At 29.6% G+C, this 19,528-nt stretch overlaps 1 protein-coding gene across 8 annotated transcripts in view; it reads left to right on the top strand.

Annotated features, from left to right (window-relative positions):
• The window catches only part of LOC142326314 (serine/threonine-protein phosphatase 4 regulatory subunit 4-like), an 84,491-nt gene that overhangs the window by 47,176 nt on the left and 17,787 nt on the right, over positions 1–19,528 (top strand). For all 8 annotated transcript variants that reach the window (XR_012756756.1, XR_012756757.1, XR_012756758.1 and 5 more), the window contains 4 exons: positions 4,677–4,782; positions 9,043–9,168; positions 15,804–16,018; positions 18,268–18,367. Coding sequence is in view for 5 of the 8 variants with exons in the window: in XM_075368713.1 (XP_075224828.1) it covers positions 4,677–4,782; positions 9,043–9,168; positions 15,804–16,018; positions 18,268–18,367 (547 nt within the window). In the remaining 3 variants the exon portion in view is untranslated. The remainder of the gene's footprint in view (positions 1–4,676; positions 4,783–9,042; positions 9,169–15,803; positions 16,019–18,267; positions 18,368–19,528) is intronic.

Here is a 19,528-nt window from a genome sequence, read left to right as displayed (position 1 = left end):
GAGTGATTATTTTCGTTCCCGAATAAGAAGAAATGGCTTGGTGGGCGAAGATTTGTCGCAAATGATGAAGTCATAGCTGAGACAGATGCCTATTTTGCAGTGCTTGAAAAATCATATCTTACTGAAGGAATAAATAAGCTGAAAAAGCGATGGACTAAGTGTATTACTTTAAAAGGTGACTATGTTAAAAAATAAAACAAATTTTGTGTTTTCTTTCTTAGGCTGTGAACTTTCTGAACCGTCCTCGTATCTTAATATTCAGCTTCTATAGAAAAATTTAAGTTTTATTCCCATGTAAATTTTATATACTGGATATTTTAAAGGATTTATATATATATATATATATATTTCTTTTTTTCTTTGGTGTTTATTCCAATGGAGCTATGATTTGAGCAGACTTCCATAGAATATTAAGAGAGAAGCAACCTTGAAAAAATGTCATGTTATTATCTAATGAATAACTTTGTTATGAGAGGAAATGCAGCACATATTTTCAGAAATCATAACCAAAATGTACTTTGTCTTGTTTGCATGAAGTTTGTGTCAGAGGAAGAATATGTTTTGGTTCCTTGAGTGTAAATGCAATACTTCCTTTACATTCCAATTTTTATTTCTCTTAAGTGAAAATTATGATTAAAAAACAAATAATTTTTTTATAATATTCATAACATAGTATTTTCTTTTCTAAGTTAAGGCTCTTTGATAATTCTGAGTATTTAGAAAATTATCATTTTAGGTCAAAAGTTATGTTTTTGTTAAACATTAAATCCTGACATACATTTTTGGAAAAGATGAGTAAAAACATAAGAATTGCTCTTTGATTTTACTTGCATCAAAGTGATATAGTATAATTTAAAGTTCTCCAGCAACAATGTTCTGTTTTTTCTTTTTTTATGTTTTACCCATATTTTTCATTCTCAATTGTTTTACTCGTTATGTAAAACTAAAACTATTATTTGCACTTTCTGTGTGATCCTGCCTCTCAAATGCATACATGTACATCCAAAAGCAATTCCTCTTTCTACTCCGTAGAAAAAAGATGGAAGATCTAGCATTGTATTCAGCTGCATCAACCATTGCAGCTTCTTTGTTTTCTTTGAACCACTTTGCCTGATCATGTTTGCTCCAAACATGACTCATTTAAACCTCATTTAAATTATAGGTTTGGCTTTGTAATGCAACAGTATAGAATACTGTTACAAGTAAAAAAAAGAAGAATATCACGACTGTTGCAAAAATAAATATCAAAAAATAATATAACCAACATAAAAAAACGCTTAAATCAAAAAAACAAAAAAAAAGTTAAAAATTGAAAAAGTCATAAAAAGGATTATTTTTTTTTTAATGAAATTTTGTTTTTTTTGTTTACGTTTTTTTTTTTTTAAATTTGAATACTCTAAGAAAAAAACACTGAAATAAAACTCCCAAGAAAGGCAAAGGAATAAACTTGATAAAACATAAGAAAAATTGTACAGAAAGAAGAATAGGGTAAGGACGAAGAATACTGAGTATACAGTCATAAAAGTCATACAGTATACAGTCATAATTGAGTGTTGATGAGCATGAGCTAAACTTTTTGGAGTGCAGGATATGTATTTTTTTTTTTTACAGTGTTTTTATAAAAATTTGAAAAGAATGGTGTGAAATGATGTACAGTGACTGCAGCAACCTTAGTTGTTTCAATGTTTAGTCTTTTAAAATCACTTGAGTAGTCGGTCTAATTTTCTCAGTTTACACTTAATTATCTGGAAAAAATACATACTATGGGAGACTACCACAGAAACTTCATCCACTAAACACATAATGAATCATCAAAATCAGTTAATGATCTTTTACATTTGCTTTCAGTCATTTCAAAGAAAACTTTAATGTGATAATGGAAAAATTCAATATTCTTAATTACTGTGACTTAGGAAAAGCTGTGATGAAAAGTTTGCTTGTCATCTTAACTGCCTGAGGAATGTATATGCATTACAATTCAACCATTTTTTCAAGATGACTGAATAACTCTGCTGTAAAGCAAACTCTTTGTGATCCATTTTTTGTCATAAATCTTAAGTTATTTTGTAAAATACTGTTAATAATACTTTCTTCTACTGATAACACATCTTTTTCATTGTACAAGCTGTTCAAAATAAGAAAAAAATAGACTTGCAGTCTAAAGAAAAAAATGTTGGAAAGGACATGAAAACAGTAAATTGTACCACATCAATTGTGATAATGTGCAGGATAATAAAATAGTCAGTATTGAATGGGCCTCACATATGTAACTGAACAAAGTATACTTCTATCATATTCCTGGATTCTGTTACTGTTAATTTTGTGTGCTTGTTAATACTTGATTTGATTGTTGTAGGAAGATGTTTGAATAAAATAATACATTATTTTAACCTATTTGTAATCTTGAATTTTAAGAAATACTATGTGTACATAATTTAAACATATCTATTTCTATGATTATTTTATAAAATCCCTTTGCTAAATAGTTTGATAATGAATAATAAAAGTTACATCTTAACTTCTATTTAAAAAAAAAATGTAGTTATTAAATACTGCAAAATAAACAAATGCATAATCTTATTTATAATACTTTTTAAAATTAATTCTATAAATGTTCCACTGGTACTTTATTCATTCTATTTATGGACTTTTATCAGAGTTATTTTATATTTATCTTATTTGTTAATTATCACTGGATGTATTAATAGTAATTATATTGGTGTACAATTTATAACAATGTAAGAAAAAGATAACGGCTTATGGATGCAATAATTACACATTCTTTTTACTTCTTCAATCACTTCTAAAAACTTTTAAAGAATTCATGTTTATTTTCAAAATTCCACTCTCATTTATGGAAAGAACTCTGAATGCATTGAAATATTTTCTTCTTTACTTTTATTATTAGGCACATGTTTGAAATCCTTTTCTATGTACCTCACAAGTATGAATTACAATTATATTTTAAAATGTTTGAACTTCTCTTGTACTAATAGTCTAAATCTTTGAATTAAATAACTTGTTAAATTGTTAATATATAACAAAAATGTGTGACAGTATATATTGTAAACTAACTGGCCTGTCTAACCAGAACCTGAACCTTCGGGGTTCAAGTCAGCCCCCGCAATTCCTGGAGCCAACTCAGAAACTCCTCGGGACCTCCTATGACCAAGGGAGCTACCTGATGGCCACAGAACTCATTTCCCTCATCATTTCCAGTTTTCTAGAGGGACTGGCGCACTGGACACCCACAGAACTTGCTTCAGTCACCATTCCCATCTTCCCAAAGGGTTGCACCTCCTGGACCTCCACACTGTTACGTTTTCCTCATGGTTGTGAGAATAATACTGACAGATAATAATAATATTTTTCAAGCTTTATAGAAACCTGAAAAAGAAACTAAATTACAAAAGATAATTACAGTAACTAAAGTACAATGAAAAATTTGACGATGAAAAATTCATCATATAAGTATTAAATAAAAGGATTAATGTATTTTTTTTTAATGAATATCATAATTATCTTTCATAATTTCACCCTCGTTGGGGGCAAAGAAACAGTGAATATTTTTAATATCTTAACCTTCAATGGATGTAGGGCCTCAGTGAATGGCTTAAAATTTTCCCTGGGATAACATGAATGTATCCTGCAAATTTAAAAGCAATTGGTCGGTTGGTTCTTGCATGATGTGATAACAAACAAGCAGACAAACTTTATATAATTTACAAATAACCGTGATCTGTTACATCAAGAGAGTACCTGATGCATCTAAAACTTAGCGTTTAACCTATTTACATATACCCTATTTGAATTTTGAAAATTGAACGATTGTTTGCTGAGATATTATAAGAGCCCCCCATGGCAGCTAACAAAACAGCATCCAAGGGGCATCCCGCTTGTTATGAGGATGATTGGTCTAGCCTCCCACAAGGTGCTTGTAGCCTCACATTCAGTTCCCATGGGAAGCCGTTATTGTTAAACACAAATATTTTTAATTTATTTAATTTTTTTTTATAACAAATATAATTCTGTTATTTTTGTAATATTCATTCAATCTGTTCAAATCATTCATTTCAAACCCAGCTTACACAGAGACTCATAGATCACAGATCATTAATTCAATTCATTAAAGTTTGTGCTTCAACCGACAAATCTCCACTACTACATATATATATATATATTTTTTTTTTTTTTGAGATCTTTTGAGATGAAATATATCTAAAAACCTCTGTTATGCCAAGAAACATGGGTAAAAATTTGGTTACAATTGATCGAGTAATTTTTTGTTTATTCTGAACAAACAAAACTCCTCTTCATCTTTATATAATAGTATATATATTGAACAGATGTGTGGTCTCAAAGAAGACAGATTGCATGAGCTGTGTGGTCTCAAAGATGACTTCATGTGTAAATTGTAGTAATAGTAAGGCTTCTTTATTTCTTTATTAATTGTTGAAGAAAATCTGTTTATTTTTAGGCCCTGCTCATAGAATAAAAAAAGAAAAAAACAAACTTTAAATTAAGCCATGAATCTAATTTTTGTGAATTCTCATAGATCAGATTTGTTGTTCAAAAGTAGCTCTTTGTTTTATTTTATGCATTATTATAGTACTTATTTACAAACGTAATGGATTTCTGATTTTTTTTTAATGTATCTATATTATGTTCTTTTTAAGCGCCCACTGCCTTGTCGTCTGGCAGCTGTACGAACTACATTGGTTTTCCTGCGTTATAATTTAAAATCATCTCAACGAGCTGAAATTAGAAGTAAATTAATTAATGGTGAGTTATTTTTAATTCAGAAATATAAATACATTAACAGATGCCATAATATAGAATTTTATAATTTTGAAACAAATTAAAATAATTAACAGGAGCAACTATGTAAGTGTCTGAAGGTAAGAGCAACTATTATTAATTAAATCTGAAAAATTTATCATTTCACCAAAATATTTTAAGTTTTTACTCAGGATAATCATAATGATACTTTCTAGAAAAATTATTGATTGCTCTTGTTAATTTTTTGTTCAAGAAGAGATTGTACACTCTATTTACTTTAGTTAATTTCAAATATTGGATTTAACAGCACTTAGTAAATGTATTTTGTGTGTGCATGTGTGTGTCACACACACACACAAATTCATATATATATATATGTGTATATACACGAGGTGTGATTGGACAGTTTTAAGACTGGGCTAGTAATTTAAAATTTGCAGTACCTACAAGCTATTGTGATGGAGATTCTTGAAAGTAGTCCCTTTCTGACTGAACACACTGATTCCAACGGTACTTCCACTTTAGGAAGCATTCCTGGAAATTTTCTCTTTGAAGGGTGTTAAGAATCCTCTCTGTATTTACCTGTATGTCTTCAATGAGTCAAATTGGTTCCCTCTCAGCGAAAATTCCAGTTTAGGAAAAAGGTAAAAGTTGGCAGGGGCTAAACTGTGGGAATACAGTGGGTTGTGAAAGCACAGGAATTTGGAATTTGACCAAAAATTTGATAATAAAGAATGCACAATGAGTGGTGCATTGTGGTGGTGGGGGGCCCAATTCTCGTCTTGTCAGAGTGTAGGTCTTTCCCCCTCGCAAACAGTAAAGGACACTTCTGTAGTACCCTTGCTTGACTGTCTGCTCTCCTAGGAGTAAATTCATGATGCACGATACCTGTAGAATTGAAAAAATCACAAACATTGTCTTCACGTTTGACCGACTTAATCACACTTTTTCCAGTTGTGGCTAGCTTGGACCTTTCCACTATGATGATTGTGTCTTTGTTTCTCGGTCATATCCATAAGCCATATTTCATCACCTGTAATTACCCTATTTAACAAATCTGGTCACTTTCTACCCAATTAATCAGTTCTTGGGACACTTCAAGTCAGTGTTGTTTCCGCTTGTCTGACAACAATTTTGGAATGAATTTCATGGACAGGTAAAATTGACTGAACCACGTAGCAAATTCAGTTCATTAGCCATCTCCATCATTATAATCTACCTTCAGAGTGAACTTTCACAATGTTTACATTAGTTTTTGAAATGGCTAAAGGGGAGGACATCTTCAACTGATTTGTGGCTGTCTTTGAATATGTTGAACTAATTAAAAAGTATTAATAAGTAATACATAAGTTTTGCAAAACATAAGTAAGAGTAGAGTTAAATGTAATTTTTTCAGGTTTAGTTGGTATAAATTCTAGCATTACTGTAAAAAACTTATTAGCTTTGTAAAGAAGAAAAAAGTAAATAAAAAAGGGAAATTTCAATACTTAATCTTTATTTAATTAAAATGAATATTTTACTTATTACTCAGTTAACAATTCATTAAGTAAGTTTCCTTGAAATAATATATTTCAATTGTAATTAAGTTAATAGTCTTTTAAACTAAACAAAAGTCAGATGATAATAAAATAAGAATAGTGAAAATTTTGATTAAAAATCAAATATTAATTTGAGAGATAAAAAATATTATCATAAAATCTTATATTCATTTGTTTTGATCATTATTAAATTAAATCTGGATAAGCTGACTTATAACATTACAGTATTATAAAAGTTAAAGTAATTTTTTTAAAGAAAGGATGAAATAAATCTGTTAATGCAACAAAAAAAAAAAAAAAAAGTATCTGAATGTTTCAATCTTCCTTATTAAAATCATCTTCAGTAGTTTACTATGATTGATTTCCTTTTTGATGTTGAATTTTCCATACGTCCCATATTTACTGAGTTGTCTCATTCCATATGGAAGTAATATCACTTAAATTGTTTATCCTTACATTTACTTTGTATCACAACTTAGAGATAATTTACTTTTGTCAGATGACATAAAGGGTTTTCAAGTTCTTTACAGAAAAGTAATATTTACTTTTTATTTACAGCTTAGATATTTTGAAAATAGTTTTCATGTATTTATTTTTCTGCAGTAAGGTATGTTATATTCACAGATCTAGACATGTGAAGGGTGTTAATTAGGTTTATGAATAGGAATATGTAAAGTTTTATTCAAAACATAAAGTTAATAGAAATATTGCAAATTGTTATCACAATGTTCATTAGAACTTCAACAGTAAGAATCCACAGAACTGGACTGATTGTGAAGTCAATGAACTATGTTTACAGTTCTAAACATGACCTAACCTAAAAGCAAAATGAAAATGAGAAAAAAATTAAAAAATAACCACGAAAACATTATATTTCAGTTCAGTTAGATTTGTAATAAAGAATACTTTCAAAAAATACACCTCGAATTCTGTTCCATTTGATGAACGGTGGGACTAGAATATATAATTTTTTTCATTTATTTAAGGTGATTTTACGAATTATAAAGCTAGATAGCAGTACTTGATAGTACTAGGTAGCATACAAAAACTTGATAATGTACGTGAAATAATAAAATTTGAAAGAAAATGTACTACAGCTTGTTGTAATAGTAAAAAATGATGCTCTTATGTAAATGAAAGTACAGTGAAACAATTTTTGTAAATTCTATCACTAAAAAAAAAGTATTAGTTTACAACAGATTATACTAGTTTTATTAAAAAGTAATAAATAAAACAGAAATAAAATCATTCAGTAAAGTTATTATTCTACAATTAGAATTATTTAAACTAACTGATGAAGAAATAAAAAATGTTCATTTGATCTTATTTTGTTTGTCCCATATGCATTCCTGTACCATTCATCTGATTGCAATGAAACTTTTGTGAGTTGTGCGCATGCCTGTGAAGGTTTCTGAATTAGTTTGTACCCACTAGGTGGCGCTGGGGTCGATATAATTAAAAAACCAGTATAAATTTATGGTCAAATTTTTCTCAAATTCAGAATGTTAAATTAGTTATGTGAAAAGAAATACTTTTATGAAAAAGGGAATTAAAAGGGAAATATCCATAAGATATCAATCAGTAATTCTTTAAAAAAATAAAAGAATAATCTAACAAAATGTAGTGATATCCAAAAGAATACAATGAAATTGTAAACTGTATGATAAGTCTCACAGATATAATTTATTCTGCTGAAAAAACAAAGATTTCTGTAATATAAATAAAACTATTTTTAACAAAATGATACTGTCAAAAAAGTTAAGACTACATTTCTGTTATCAAAATCTGTTATTAATTTAGAATTTTGTTTAAAAAAAATACATGTTAAATATATGTAATAAACAATAGATAATAAACAATGTTTAAGCATTCCATATAATAAGCAAAAATAGAAAAATTTGTTACAAAATTCTTACCAGCCCTATTTCATTTATATGTAATCCATATCACATTTACAGAAATAATAATACATTTCTTATGATTATTTGTTCTTTAATAAATGAAATTGGGCCGGTAAGAGATTTGTAACAAATTTTTCTATTTTTTGCTTATTTATGGAATGCTTAAACATTGTATATTATCAATTATTGTATATCTATTGTCTATTACATATATTTAGCATGTATTTTTTTTAAACAAAACTCTAAATTAATAACAGATTTTGATAATAGAAATTTAGTGTCTTCCTTTTTTTTATATCAGTATCGTTTTGTTAAAAACAGTTTTATTTATATTACAAAAATCTTTGTTTTTCAGTGAAAGAAATGATATCTGCAAGACTGTTACTATACGGTTTACAATTTTGTTGTATTTTTTTGGTACTTCTTACTGTTCCATACATAACTTTGCATATTAATGCTTTACTGTGTATTAGGTCATTTTAAAATAAAATTGAATGTTTAAAAAAACACAAAAAGGGTTTACTAGAAAAAAAAATTTCTGATTAGCATCTGAAAAATTCTCTGGATCAATTTTACTGTAACATTCATATCCTTTGTCTTAAGCATATGAAGAGCAAAAACTTATTTCATTTAGGTCAGAAGATCTGTTTCTGTAGCTAGCCTAAGTCCTAGGTTTACAAATCTGTTTACTCAATAAACAAAGCCCTTTTCCATTGCATATGTGTGTCTGTGAATGTTTGTATTTATATTTGATGAGTGAATATACTCTACAATATACATAATTATGTTTTTAATATTACTTATGTTTTTTTAATTATTTACAGACCTATGCTGCAGTGAAAAATTCTACGATCGTGTTATTTTTGTTAAATCATGTCCTGAAATTATAGATCTATTTTCTAGTAATTACTTTAGGGAATTCTTTTTTGTTAAAACTCTCCAACTTGTGGGTAAGTTATCTATTAATTGCTGTGCTCTTTTTAATATAACCAATAAATAAAATTCACAGTTGGTGTTCTCTAAGTTTGTTGTGGGCTGTATATTTTAAAACAGTTCTTTAAATGCACTTAATTTGTGATTTTCTAGAAGTGGATTAACAATTTGCAGATTATCCAAAATTGCAAAGATAGACTTTTCCCTTTTTAAGAATATTAAATAATTTTTCAAAATACCTAGATGGTGTATTCTGATGATTGTTTATATTAAAAAAAAAATATTATAAATATATATTCCTAAAAATATAAATATTTTGAATTGGAAGTGTTTGAATGTATGTTGAAAATATATGTTTTTCAATGTTAATAGATTACAGGTTAAAGCTACATAAAGTCATACTTGAACAAAATTATGTATAGTACATTACCTTATTAACATACCTTAGTACCTTATTAACATAAAATCATACATGTTAATAATTCATGTTATGTTTACCTGTATGGAAAAATCTAAAATAATTTAAAAAACTACATTCTTTCACAAAGTGATTGTATATTATAGTAAATTAACGTAATACATTCTAATGCATGATTATTGTTCATTTAGACAATTGTCTGACATTTCTTAATGCATTGCTAGATATGTATGTACTCAAATTTACATACAGTTTGGTGAGTGTTGGCATATGAGCTGTGCGAACTCTTAGTCGATCCAGTAACAGAGAGAATATTGGTCTGCAGACTGGAATACAGAGAACGAACCTTCATCTGCAATCATACAAGGGATATCTCTAAAGTAAAGTCTGCTGAGAAATTTCTCTCCTTAAGGTTAGCGAACCTGTGTCATTCATGGCCACGCTAGTAATGTACACACTGCATTGTTGTTTGTAATTTGTCGTGTTGTAGTATCTTTGGATTGCATGTGAGTTATTATGATATAAAATAAATAGGGAAATCGATGCTACTGCTGACTGTGAAATATGCGGAGTCATAAATTTTTTAAACCATCAAAACGTTAAGCTGGCTGAAATTCATAGGCAGTTGCTTGCTGTGTATGACAATAATATAATGAATAAAAGAAATGTCTGAAAATGGTGTGAAAGGTTTAGAAATAACAGAATTAATGTGCACAATGAAGAACGTTTCTTGGAGGGGGAGGCCCTCAATAATCATCGAGGACTTGTTGTAACGCATCGATGACAAAATCAAAAAAGATCGTCCCTCAATGATTCCCAACCTAGCCCTTCATTTTTCTGATGTTTCAAGAGCTATTGTTGGTCGCATTTTTAATGACCATTTAGACTTCAGAAAGGTTTGTGAACGTGGGTGTCTTAATGAAACGTCACAAAAAAATCCAAATGGGATTTGCTTAGAAATTTTTGATGTGCTACACAAAGGTGGTGAGTTCCTTAATTCAATTGTTACTGGTGATGAACATGGATTTTGTTATTACATGCCAGAGAGAAAACTGCAGTCAAGTGAATGACATCTTCCTCAATCACCAACCAAACCAACAAAGGTTAAGCCGCAGCCATTTGGACACAAAGTGATGGCCACAGTCTTTTGGGATCAGTTTGTCATACTGCTGTTGGATTTCATGCCATGTGGAATGACTGTAAACACAGAAGCCTACTGCAAAATTTTACTTAAGTTATGGCACGCCATTCAAAATCGGCTACAAGGGCAGCTGACTGCTGCACAATAAAGCACATCCACCTGTTGCAAGTCCAACATGTGATTTACTGAAAACATTCGAATGGGAAATTTGTGATCACCCACCATATAGTTCGGACTTATCTCCTTCTGATTACTATTTGTTTGGGAAATTGAAAGAATTTTTGAATGGTAAGCAATTCGTGGGTGATGATGTACTTAAAAATGCTGTTAATCAGTGGCTAAATGGACTGGCGGCAGAAGAATACAACGTGGGTATATTGAAGCTGGTGTATTGTTACAATAAATGTCTTAATTCATGTGGCGATTATATAAAGAAGTAGTAGTATAAGGTATGTAGTTTAAGAGAAATAAAAAAATATTTATAAAGTTTTCAGAATAAATTTTTTTATAATGAAATTGTCTTTACTTTAGAGATAACCTCTCATAGTTAAGGACAAAACTCCATAATTTTCTCTTTGCCAATGTTCCTTATTATATTTATTACACTTCAGTAGTTAATCATAAATCTTCTTCACTAGAACAAAGGGTGTCTTTGATCTTAATTATGCATAGGTTTCGTTCTATATTTAGCTATATGATCATGGATAGTGACATTAATTTATGATTATTTCTGTTTTTAAGAATTCTTAACACATGTCCAACTTACACATTAATGACATTATATGCAAATCAAACAAACATATGCTATAAATCACCTCATAAATCTTAACTCATTTGATGTCAATAGAATCTTATTTATCAGTGGAATAATAACAAAAAAAATCATTACAAAATATTATGATGATGTTAATAATAATATATAAAAAATTAAGTTATTAAAAAACCAACCACTTAACTGTAATTTTAAAACTAATTTCAAACCTAACATTCTGCATAGGCATTTTCAGTCATTTCCAGTCATTTCAATTTTTAAAGTAAATTTTAATTTTTAATCATTTACGTTGGTAATTTTGTGTCTGGTTGCTGATTACAACAACTCGTGCGCTCAGGAAAAAACGACATAACACAACATATGTAATTTCTTTCCAAGCTACACTGTTTCTTTTACTCCACTTAGTATGTCCTCTTCTTTGTCATCACTGTTGCCCATGGAACTGTCAGAACAATAAAATTACTGTTTTATTTAATTTTACGATAAAACTCTTAGAAATTTTGTTTAACATTGGTTCAAATTTTAAATAATTTGTCTCACAATTTTCTACATTTTTTCAAACTGCATTCCAGAAGTTTACATTTATTTTTCTACATTTTTTTCACTAGTTCTATTGTGTTTTTTAAATTGAATGTTACATACTTTTGGGCAACATAATTTTTACACATACCCAGACATTCTCAATAGCATTTAAGTCTGGATGATAAGGTGGTAATCTGACAACAGTATGTTCTTATGCAGCAAACAATCTATTTTATACATTTTAAATCACAGTTTATGTAGTTTTATCATTGTATTCAATTCAGATTTGAATATTTCATGTGAAAATGGTGTCTTTGTTTTTATTGAGCTTGTCAATCTCGTCTTATTTTTTTGAATTTGAATTAGGGGCTGGATCTATTTGAACATTGTGGTACGGTGTGTTGTCCATGACTATTACAGATCTCAGCGACAAATTCGGTAGCAGTTGAGGCACAACCCATTTTTGAAAATATTTGAATTTTCAATTTTTGAAAATTATTAAAATTCATATCATGGTAATTGCCTGTTTTCTTATCCAACTTAAATATTAGGTAAGTATATTCAATTAAACAAGATAATGATTATGTGCAGTCTTCTCCTGCATTAGCTATTATTGCTAGACTCCCTTTACAAACAAGAGTTTTCAGCTCTTTTGACGAACCATTGGTCCATGTTTGACTGTTCGTATGGGAAGGATGTATATAGTTTTCATGTACTTAAGTCCAATTGGACAATTTTTTTTCTTTCAACCAAGTTAAGTAGTGGAGTTAGTGCAACCTTTTATCTCCTATATCATTATTGTTGATCAAAATTGTTTTGTTGTTTTCAGCTTTTTTCCTCTGGAAGCCTACATTTTTCATCATTACATAAAAAGCCCAAATTTCCCCTTCAAACATTATTTGGTTTTTTACTAATTGCATAAGTTTTCTCCATGCCATAAGTGAAACTTATTCACTTTTCTCCAAATAACATCTTTGTTGAAATCATCCAGGTCAGTTTTCAATGTCTTCCTTGGCTATTTTTATATTTACAAGGAGTACTGAATTCACCCTAGTTTTATACAATACACCGGTCACTTTAGACACACAAGTTTCAATTTGTTTTAAATTTTTTGCATGTCCTTCTTCAGCTTCTTTTAAAATTATAAACATGAAGAATAAAAGAGTAACTGCTTGTGTCTGACTTTTACCAGCATTATGGGTTTATGTTCACACTAAAGTAAATTAAATTTACAAACAATTCAAATAAAGTTAACTAAAAAATAACTTTTCTTTAATGACACTAACACTAATAATAACACTATTAATAAACTTATTCACAAATAACAGCTGTGAACAAAGGTTGATTACATAAGTATCAAATCCAGTTATTGGTTATAAAAAACATATACATGTTTTCAGAAAAATACATAAACACAATCTCTTACACTGAATTCTGATCTCATTTGATAAGTTATTTACCCTTACCCCAAACTATTTCTGAGTTGCTATGGTGCATCCAATTTACAACTGCCACCGCTGAACAAACAAGCTGTACATCATTCATCTATTATTGTATATGTAGTCTATAAACAGAATATTTATTCTACTTAATAAAAATTATTACACTACTGAAATTATATAATACAGCTATATAGTTTTATTAAACTTGTTTTTCAGTGTATAGCAACTCATAGTTAGTAACAAAACTATTATTGACAAATTAATAGCAAGTTCAATCTGCATAAAAATTAACATAAAAAAATACTTTTTATCTGAAGTTGCCATGATCAACTATCAGCTTTAATTAATGCTAAAAGTAATTTATTGCCTGATATAATACACGAGCATGTAACTGATTTTGAATCAGTAGATTCAAAAAATTATTTTTTTGTAAATTAGTAAGTTTACTTTAAACTTGCTGTTAATTTGGTATGTCTATGGTGGTGTTTGTTTTATATATATAGCCTAGACATCTATTAAATAGTGTTTGACTAAAAGTGGGTGTATGAGTCACAAATACTCTGTGTTCCTTCCTAGTTTTAATATATTCAATGCAATTTTGAATTGAATATCCTTATTTTCAATTCAAAAATATATATTTTCAATTTTAATAATGTGTCAGTTGTGTTTCATGAATGTTATTTATTATCAAAGATATTAATATAAAATCCCTTTATGACCTGTATTAATGAACTACAGCAAAATATTCTTCGCAGTATGTGAGCAGTGGATGTTCAGAGTGACAATTGGCAAGTACCATGAACAAAGGATACATCACATGCACTACTGACTCTTTAGAAAATATTTATTACAGAATACTTATTTGTACACATCCTTACAAGATTTAGTGGAGAAAGGTCATTGTTACCTTTTGCCTATATCAGAAACCAGCATTTTGTATGAATGTTATTTGTGTGTTCATTGATATTAGGCATTTAGTTGGTAAAGTCAAGAAATCATTGTAGGGTTATATATTGCTGACAAAAACGGCAGAGTAGTAGATCTGTGATGAGTTAATGAAAAAATAAGATCATGTAAAGCTACTTATCCCAGAAAATCTAACAATCATTGAAATATTCATCTAAGCATAAGTTATTTCAGAGTTGAACTGAATAAGAACATATGGCAGAGGAAAGACATAAGTAGAAATATAGCATATCTTAGTAATGTACAAGCTTGTATCTGTTGCAAAAAATTGAAATATTTGAAAGTTTGGTGGTAGCCTGTGATTAAAAATTGCAAAAAGATCATAATACCAAAAGTTGTTTTCATAAAATGGTTTAGTGAAAAATGTAAGAGAAAAGAGATTACACCAAGAAAAGTATGCAGTAGTTGCTGAGATTATTTGAAATGAAAGTAGTTTGATTGCAGACAGGCATAAGCTGCTCATGGTGGTTTATAGTAATAAGTTTGTTATACTGTAACAAGCACATTTATTGAGCTCCTTTACTGGTGATGTTTCAGTACTTGGCATTTTGAATCCCAAAACATTAGCATCTATTTTCTTGCTGATGTTGACTTTTGAACTTTTTCCTAATTGGTGATGTTCACTTACGTACAGATATCTGGCTCCTTCTGCATGTGTAATACTTGTGGAAAAAAATTTAAAAATATTTCAGTCCACTCATAGATGACATTGTTATGATAAGTCATTGTTTTGATATTGTGCTAAAAGTCTGATAGATTTTGGTCCATGATACACCTTCACAGTAAAGGATTATTGAATGCTGCTCTTCTTTGGTACAATGGAAATGGAGCAGCTATAGTTAACATTAAGGTTTTGACCATAAAACTGACTGATCTTTGAGAAAGATCTATAAGAAATATTAAGTTGGGAAAAATGCATGTCATTTGCATGTGAAAATGGCAGTATTACCAACTGAGATGGTCATGAAAATATATTGTAAGTTATTACTTACTCACCTTTAAACGCACGCACGCACACAAAGTGTGAAGGATTAAATGTCAATTGTTTTTCATTATTATGTGTAACAATATATTCAGCTTAGTAATGAAAACACAGGAAATCTGTTCACTTTACTGTCTTTTTCCTCATTTGGCTGGTTTGCTTGAGAATGGCTATGTCATTTAATTTCTCTGTTCAGTTAGCCCAGAACTTTACATTACTGCCACTTGGCAGAGATTATTGTGTAATAAGTTACTATGGATGTTACAAGTTGTTCAATTATTTTTCTGTTTTGGTAATACAACTTCATCTGAGAATAAAATAAATAATTTTTTTTACATTTTGTTATTTGGTTTTATTTAGAAATAAACATGAATAAAATTAGTTCTTATTATTACTTTTTTTTTTTTAGGTGACAAAGTGGCCAATATTCGTTTATTGGCAGTATCATTATTGCCACAATTGAAAATGATAGCTAAGGCTGTTGAAAAGAATGTCCCTAAATTCAGTCAAATGGTTGATAGTACTTTGAGAGTTGCCAGTTCTTCTGAAAGGGATTCTGATGTCCGAAAGCGCATATTGGAAGTGTCCAGTACGATTGAAAAATGGAGCTCATATCCGTTTAAGGTGTGTATTACAGACTGTTTTTTACATTTTTCATCCATTTTGTATTTATTTTTTTGAGTTTGATTACACTATGCTTATTTTTGGATAAATTTCACGCTCCTTTCTAGTGTATTTGTGATCTTTTGATTTAATCATTGTGTATCTGTTTAATCCCACATTACGTGTAATTTTTTTACCTTTTGTGGCACTGTAATGCAAATTTAAATGTGGAATGAGTTGATGTCTGGTGGAAGGTGGCAGGTGAAGATGTGTAGTCAAAAGATATAAATATTAACATTATTAATCACCTAGTCCATCATCTAAATTGTAGTCTTTTTATATATTTGGATGAAACCCATTTACATTTTTAATGTTCCATTCTGTTATCTCCCTCCTACATATATCATTTTCTTAAGAATTTGAAATTTCATTTTGTTGGTATGTCCTGTTTGTTTGTTTTTGTTCTACATTTTTGTTCTACGATATTATTATATCATTAGTCACAGCAGCAGCAGTAGCTGTATAGCAAGCGTTGTTCTTTCATAATTGAGAGATGATCTCTGGTTTGAATCTCCAACTTTCTTTAACTTATTGTTTTCTTAAAAATATTTTAATATTCTTATGTACATTTTTTTTACATTAACGATGATGATGTCAATCTATGTTTGCTTATTATTATTATTATTTTATTTGAATATAACATTTGTCAATCTAACAATCTTTATGAACATTAAAATAAATTTATTTTAATTTCCAGGGTGCTAGTTACAATATATAGTACAACGATGAAAAAATAATAAATAAAACTGAATAATAGGTTATTTATTACATAATCCAAAAATAGTATAAATATTTTCAGATTGTAATAGGCAAGCTGAAAATTAAAATAAATTTATTTAAATTTTAAAAACGGTAATAAAAATATCTGTGTTAGTATAAGTGTAAGAAAAGAAAGTAAAAAAAAAAAAAATATGGAGTCACACCCGAGACTACTCAATTATGAGATTGGAAACCTTGCCCTTGCCACTCTGCTGCTGCTGCTGCTACTGCTGTTAATGTTGACATAATAATACAAGTAAGCTTATACAAGTAAGCTACTTGAACCATTTAAAAATCTTTAAATAGGAGTTTTTTCCAAATTGTAACAAGTTGAATTTGAAGCAGAGCCCATTTTCTAACACCCTGCAAAAAGGCATCAATAAACTCCATTGTAAGCTGACTGCCTGCCCTTGTTAGATATATACTCAGCTTAAAACATATATGTCTGACACATTTAGAGTGTGAGTAAGGAGTCGACATTTCTTTGGAGAATGTAACTTACTTATTTTCTCTTTTTTTTTTCCTGTTTAGCCTCCAGTAACTACCGTTTAGATAATACTTCATAGGATGAATGAGGATGATATGTATGAGTGTGAATGAAGTGTAGTCTTGTACATTCTCAGTTCAACCATACCTGAGAGATGAGAGATGTGTGGTTAATTGAAACCCAACCACCAAAGAACACCGGTATACATGATCTAGTATTCAAGTCCGTGTAAAAATAGCTGGCTTTACTAGAACTTGAACGCTGGAACTCTCGACTTCCAAATCAGCTGATTTGGGAAGACGCGTTCACCACTAGACCAACCCGGTGGGTCAACTTATTTATTTTCTAGAATAAATGATTGTAATTTGGGTCTTTACCCAAGTTATAACAGTTTATTCTCCAAAGCTGTACAATTTAATTGGTTTCAAAGTTTTACCCATGCTCCGTCTGTAAATTAGCATTAATTTTCACTCAAGTGGTTAAAAGTTCAGGAAGAATTTATCTGTAAAAGGATGTTGAAAATTCTTTATGGAAAATTCTTTTCCATAAAATTACTTAATTTCATGGAATTTTGGTTGTGGTACAAAGCACTACATTTATTAATTTTATTGTAATTTATGTGATTTGTTTAAAGGGATTAACATTTTCTTTTTCTCTTCATTAATAAAGAATTAACAAGAGAGAAGTGATACAGTATTGATTTTTAAATTTACTTTAATTAATTAAGTAAACTTCATAATCATTAATAATTAACTAAGAAAAAAAAAACATAGTCTCTTATGGTAACCAATCATGCAAATAACCTGTGTAGAGTGCAATGCATATGTAAGATATACACTGACTGAAGTAAAAATATGTAAGTTAGTTGGTGTAATTTTGTAATAATGTATATTTTTATTTTAATGATAATTGTTATTTATATTTATTTATTTTTTATTTTTTTCATATATGGATGTACTTGCAGTCTGACCCAAAAGATGTGCAGAAATTTGAAGAAGAGAAATATCTTTCAACGTTGACTAGCGGTAAAGAATTGAAAACTCAAGTGAACCCTTTATCCAGTGGTAATTTTATCTTGTATTAATTATTATTATATGTGCATGTACGCATGCAGTTTTGTTTATAACAGGAAAAGAGTATTTTCCTGTTGAGAAAATGAGAACAAATATTATTCAGTGGAATGTTTACAGTGTTCGTTTTCACTGTGAGGACATTGAAATCCTACTAAAGGTAGAAAATCCTTTAATATTGTGTCTGCAAGAGTTTTGTCTCTGTCGACAGGATGATGTGTCCTTTCATGGTCACATCTGTGAAAGATGCGACCATCAAACTGAGGCAGAGTACATGAAGGTGTGGTTGTTTTTCTGAAAGAATCGTATCAATGTTTTTCCTAGCAGAATCCTGTATTCTGCTAGGAAAACACCTGCAGTCAGTGAAGATGTTGGTGTCATTTAAAATTAATATCTACAACTTACACCTTCCAATAAATTATATTCCCTGATATCTATTGTATATAGATTTAATTTACACACCTGATACTCAATTTATCCCTTTAACATCTAGAAAGCCATGATGGCCTGCTGTTCCTTGGTGGAATAAAAACTGTAGGCATGCACTAAGGGATTGTTGCAGGGTTTTATGTAATGCCAATTAAAGGCCTACAACTGAATTGTTCTGTACCTCTGCAATGCAAGAGCTGTTTGTCTTCAAGTGTTTTGGTGTGCTAAATGGAAATCTTGGCTGAATTATGTGGATACAATTTCCCAGACAACTCCATCATTGGTTATATAGAGAAAAGTTTGGGCCATGTGTGGATCAGGACAATCTCTGCTGTCGATTGGGCTGAAACACAATGTGGCAACCTCATCACCGCAACAGTTGATGTGGAGAATATGTTTGGAAATTTGTTTAAGTCAGTTTGGCTTACATTATGATATTGTCATGAGTTTATGAGATAAGTTCCAGTTAGAAAACATCACGTTTGTTATCAAAGACTCACAAAATGAATTGATCATTCCATTTTCTTTGATGATAAGATATTCTTTAAATAAATTCCAGTGACACTTCCCCTGCAAATGATACCAGGTTCAGTATGTTATCACACCACCTGGGTACTGCATTACATCTTTTGTATGTCTATAATAGAATGTTTTTTGATCAGGTTTTTTCAGATTCTTGGTCAGAAGTAATTGGTGATTCCCATACTGAAACCTGAGATTAATCAT

The sequence above is a fragment of the Lycorma delicatula genome, chromosome 6 (genome assembly GCF_047948215.1).
Source record: "Lycorma delicatula isolate Av1 chromosome 6, ASM4794821v1, whole genome shotgun sequence".
NCBI lineage: Eukaryota > Metazoa > Arthropoda > Insecta > Hemiptera > Fulgoridae > Lycorma > Lycorma delicatula.
Note: the sequence above shows the minus strand (reverse complement) of the source record. Positions and strands in the feature narration are given on the sequence as shown.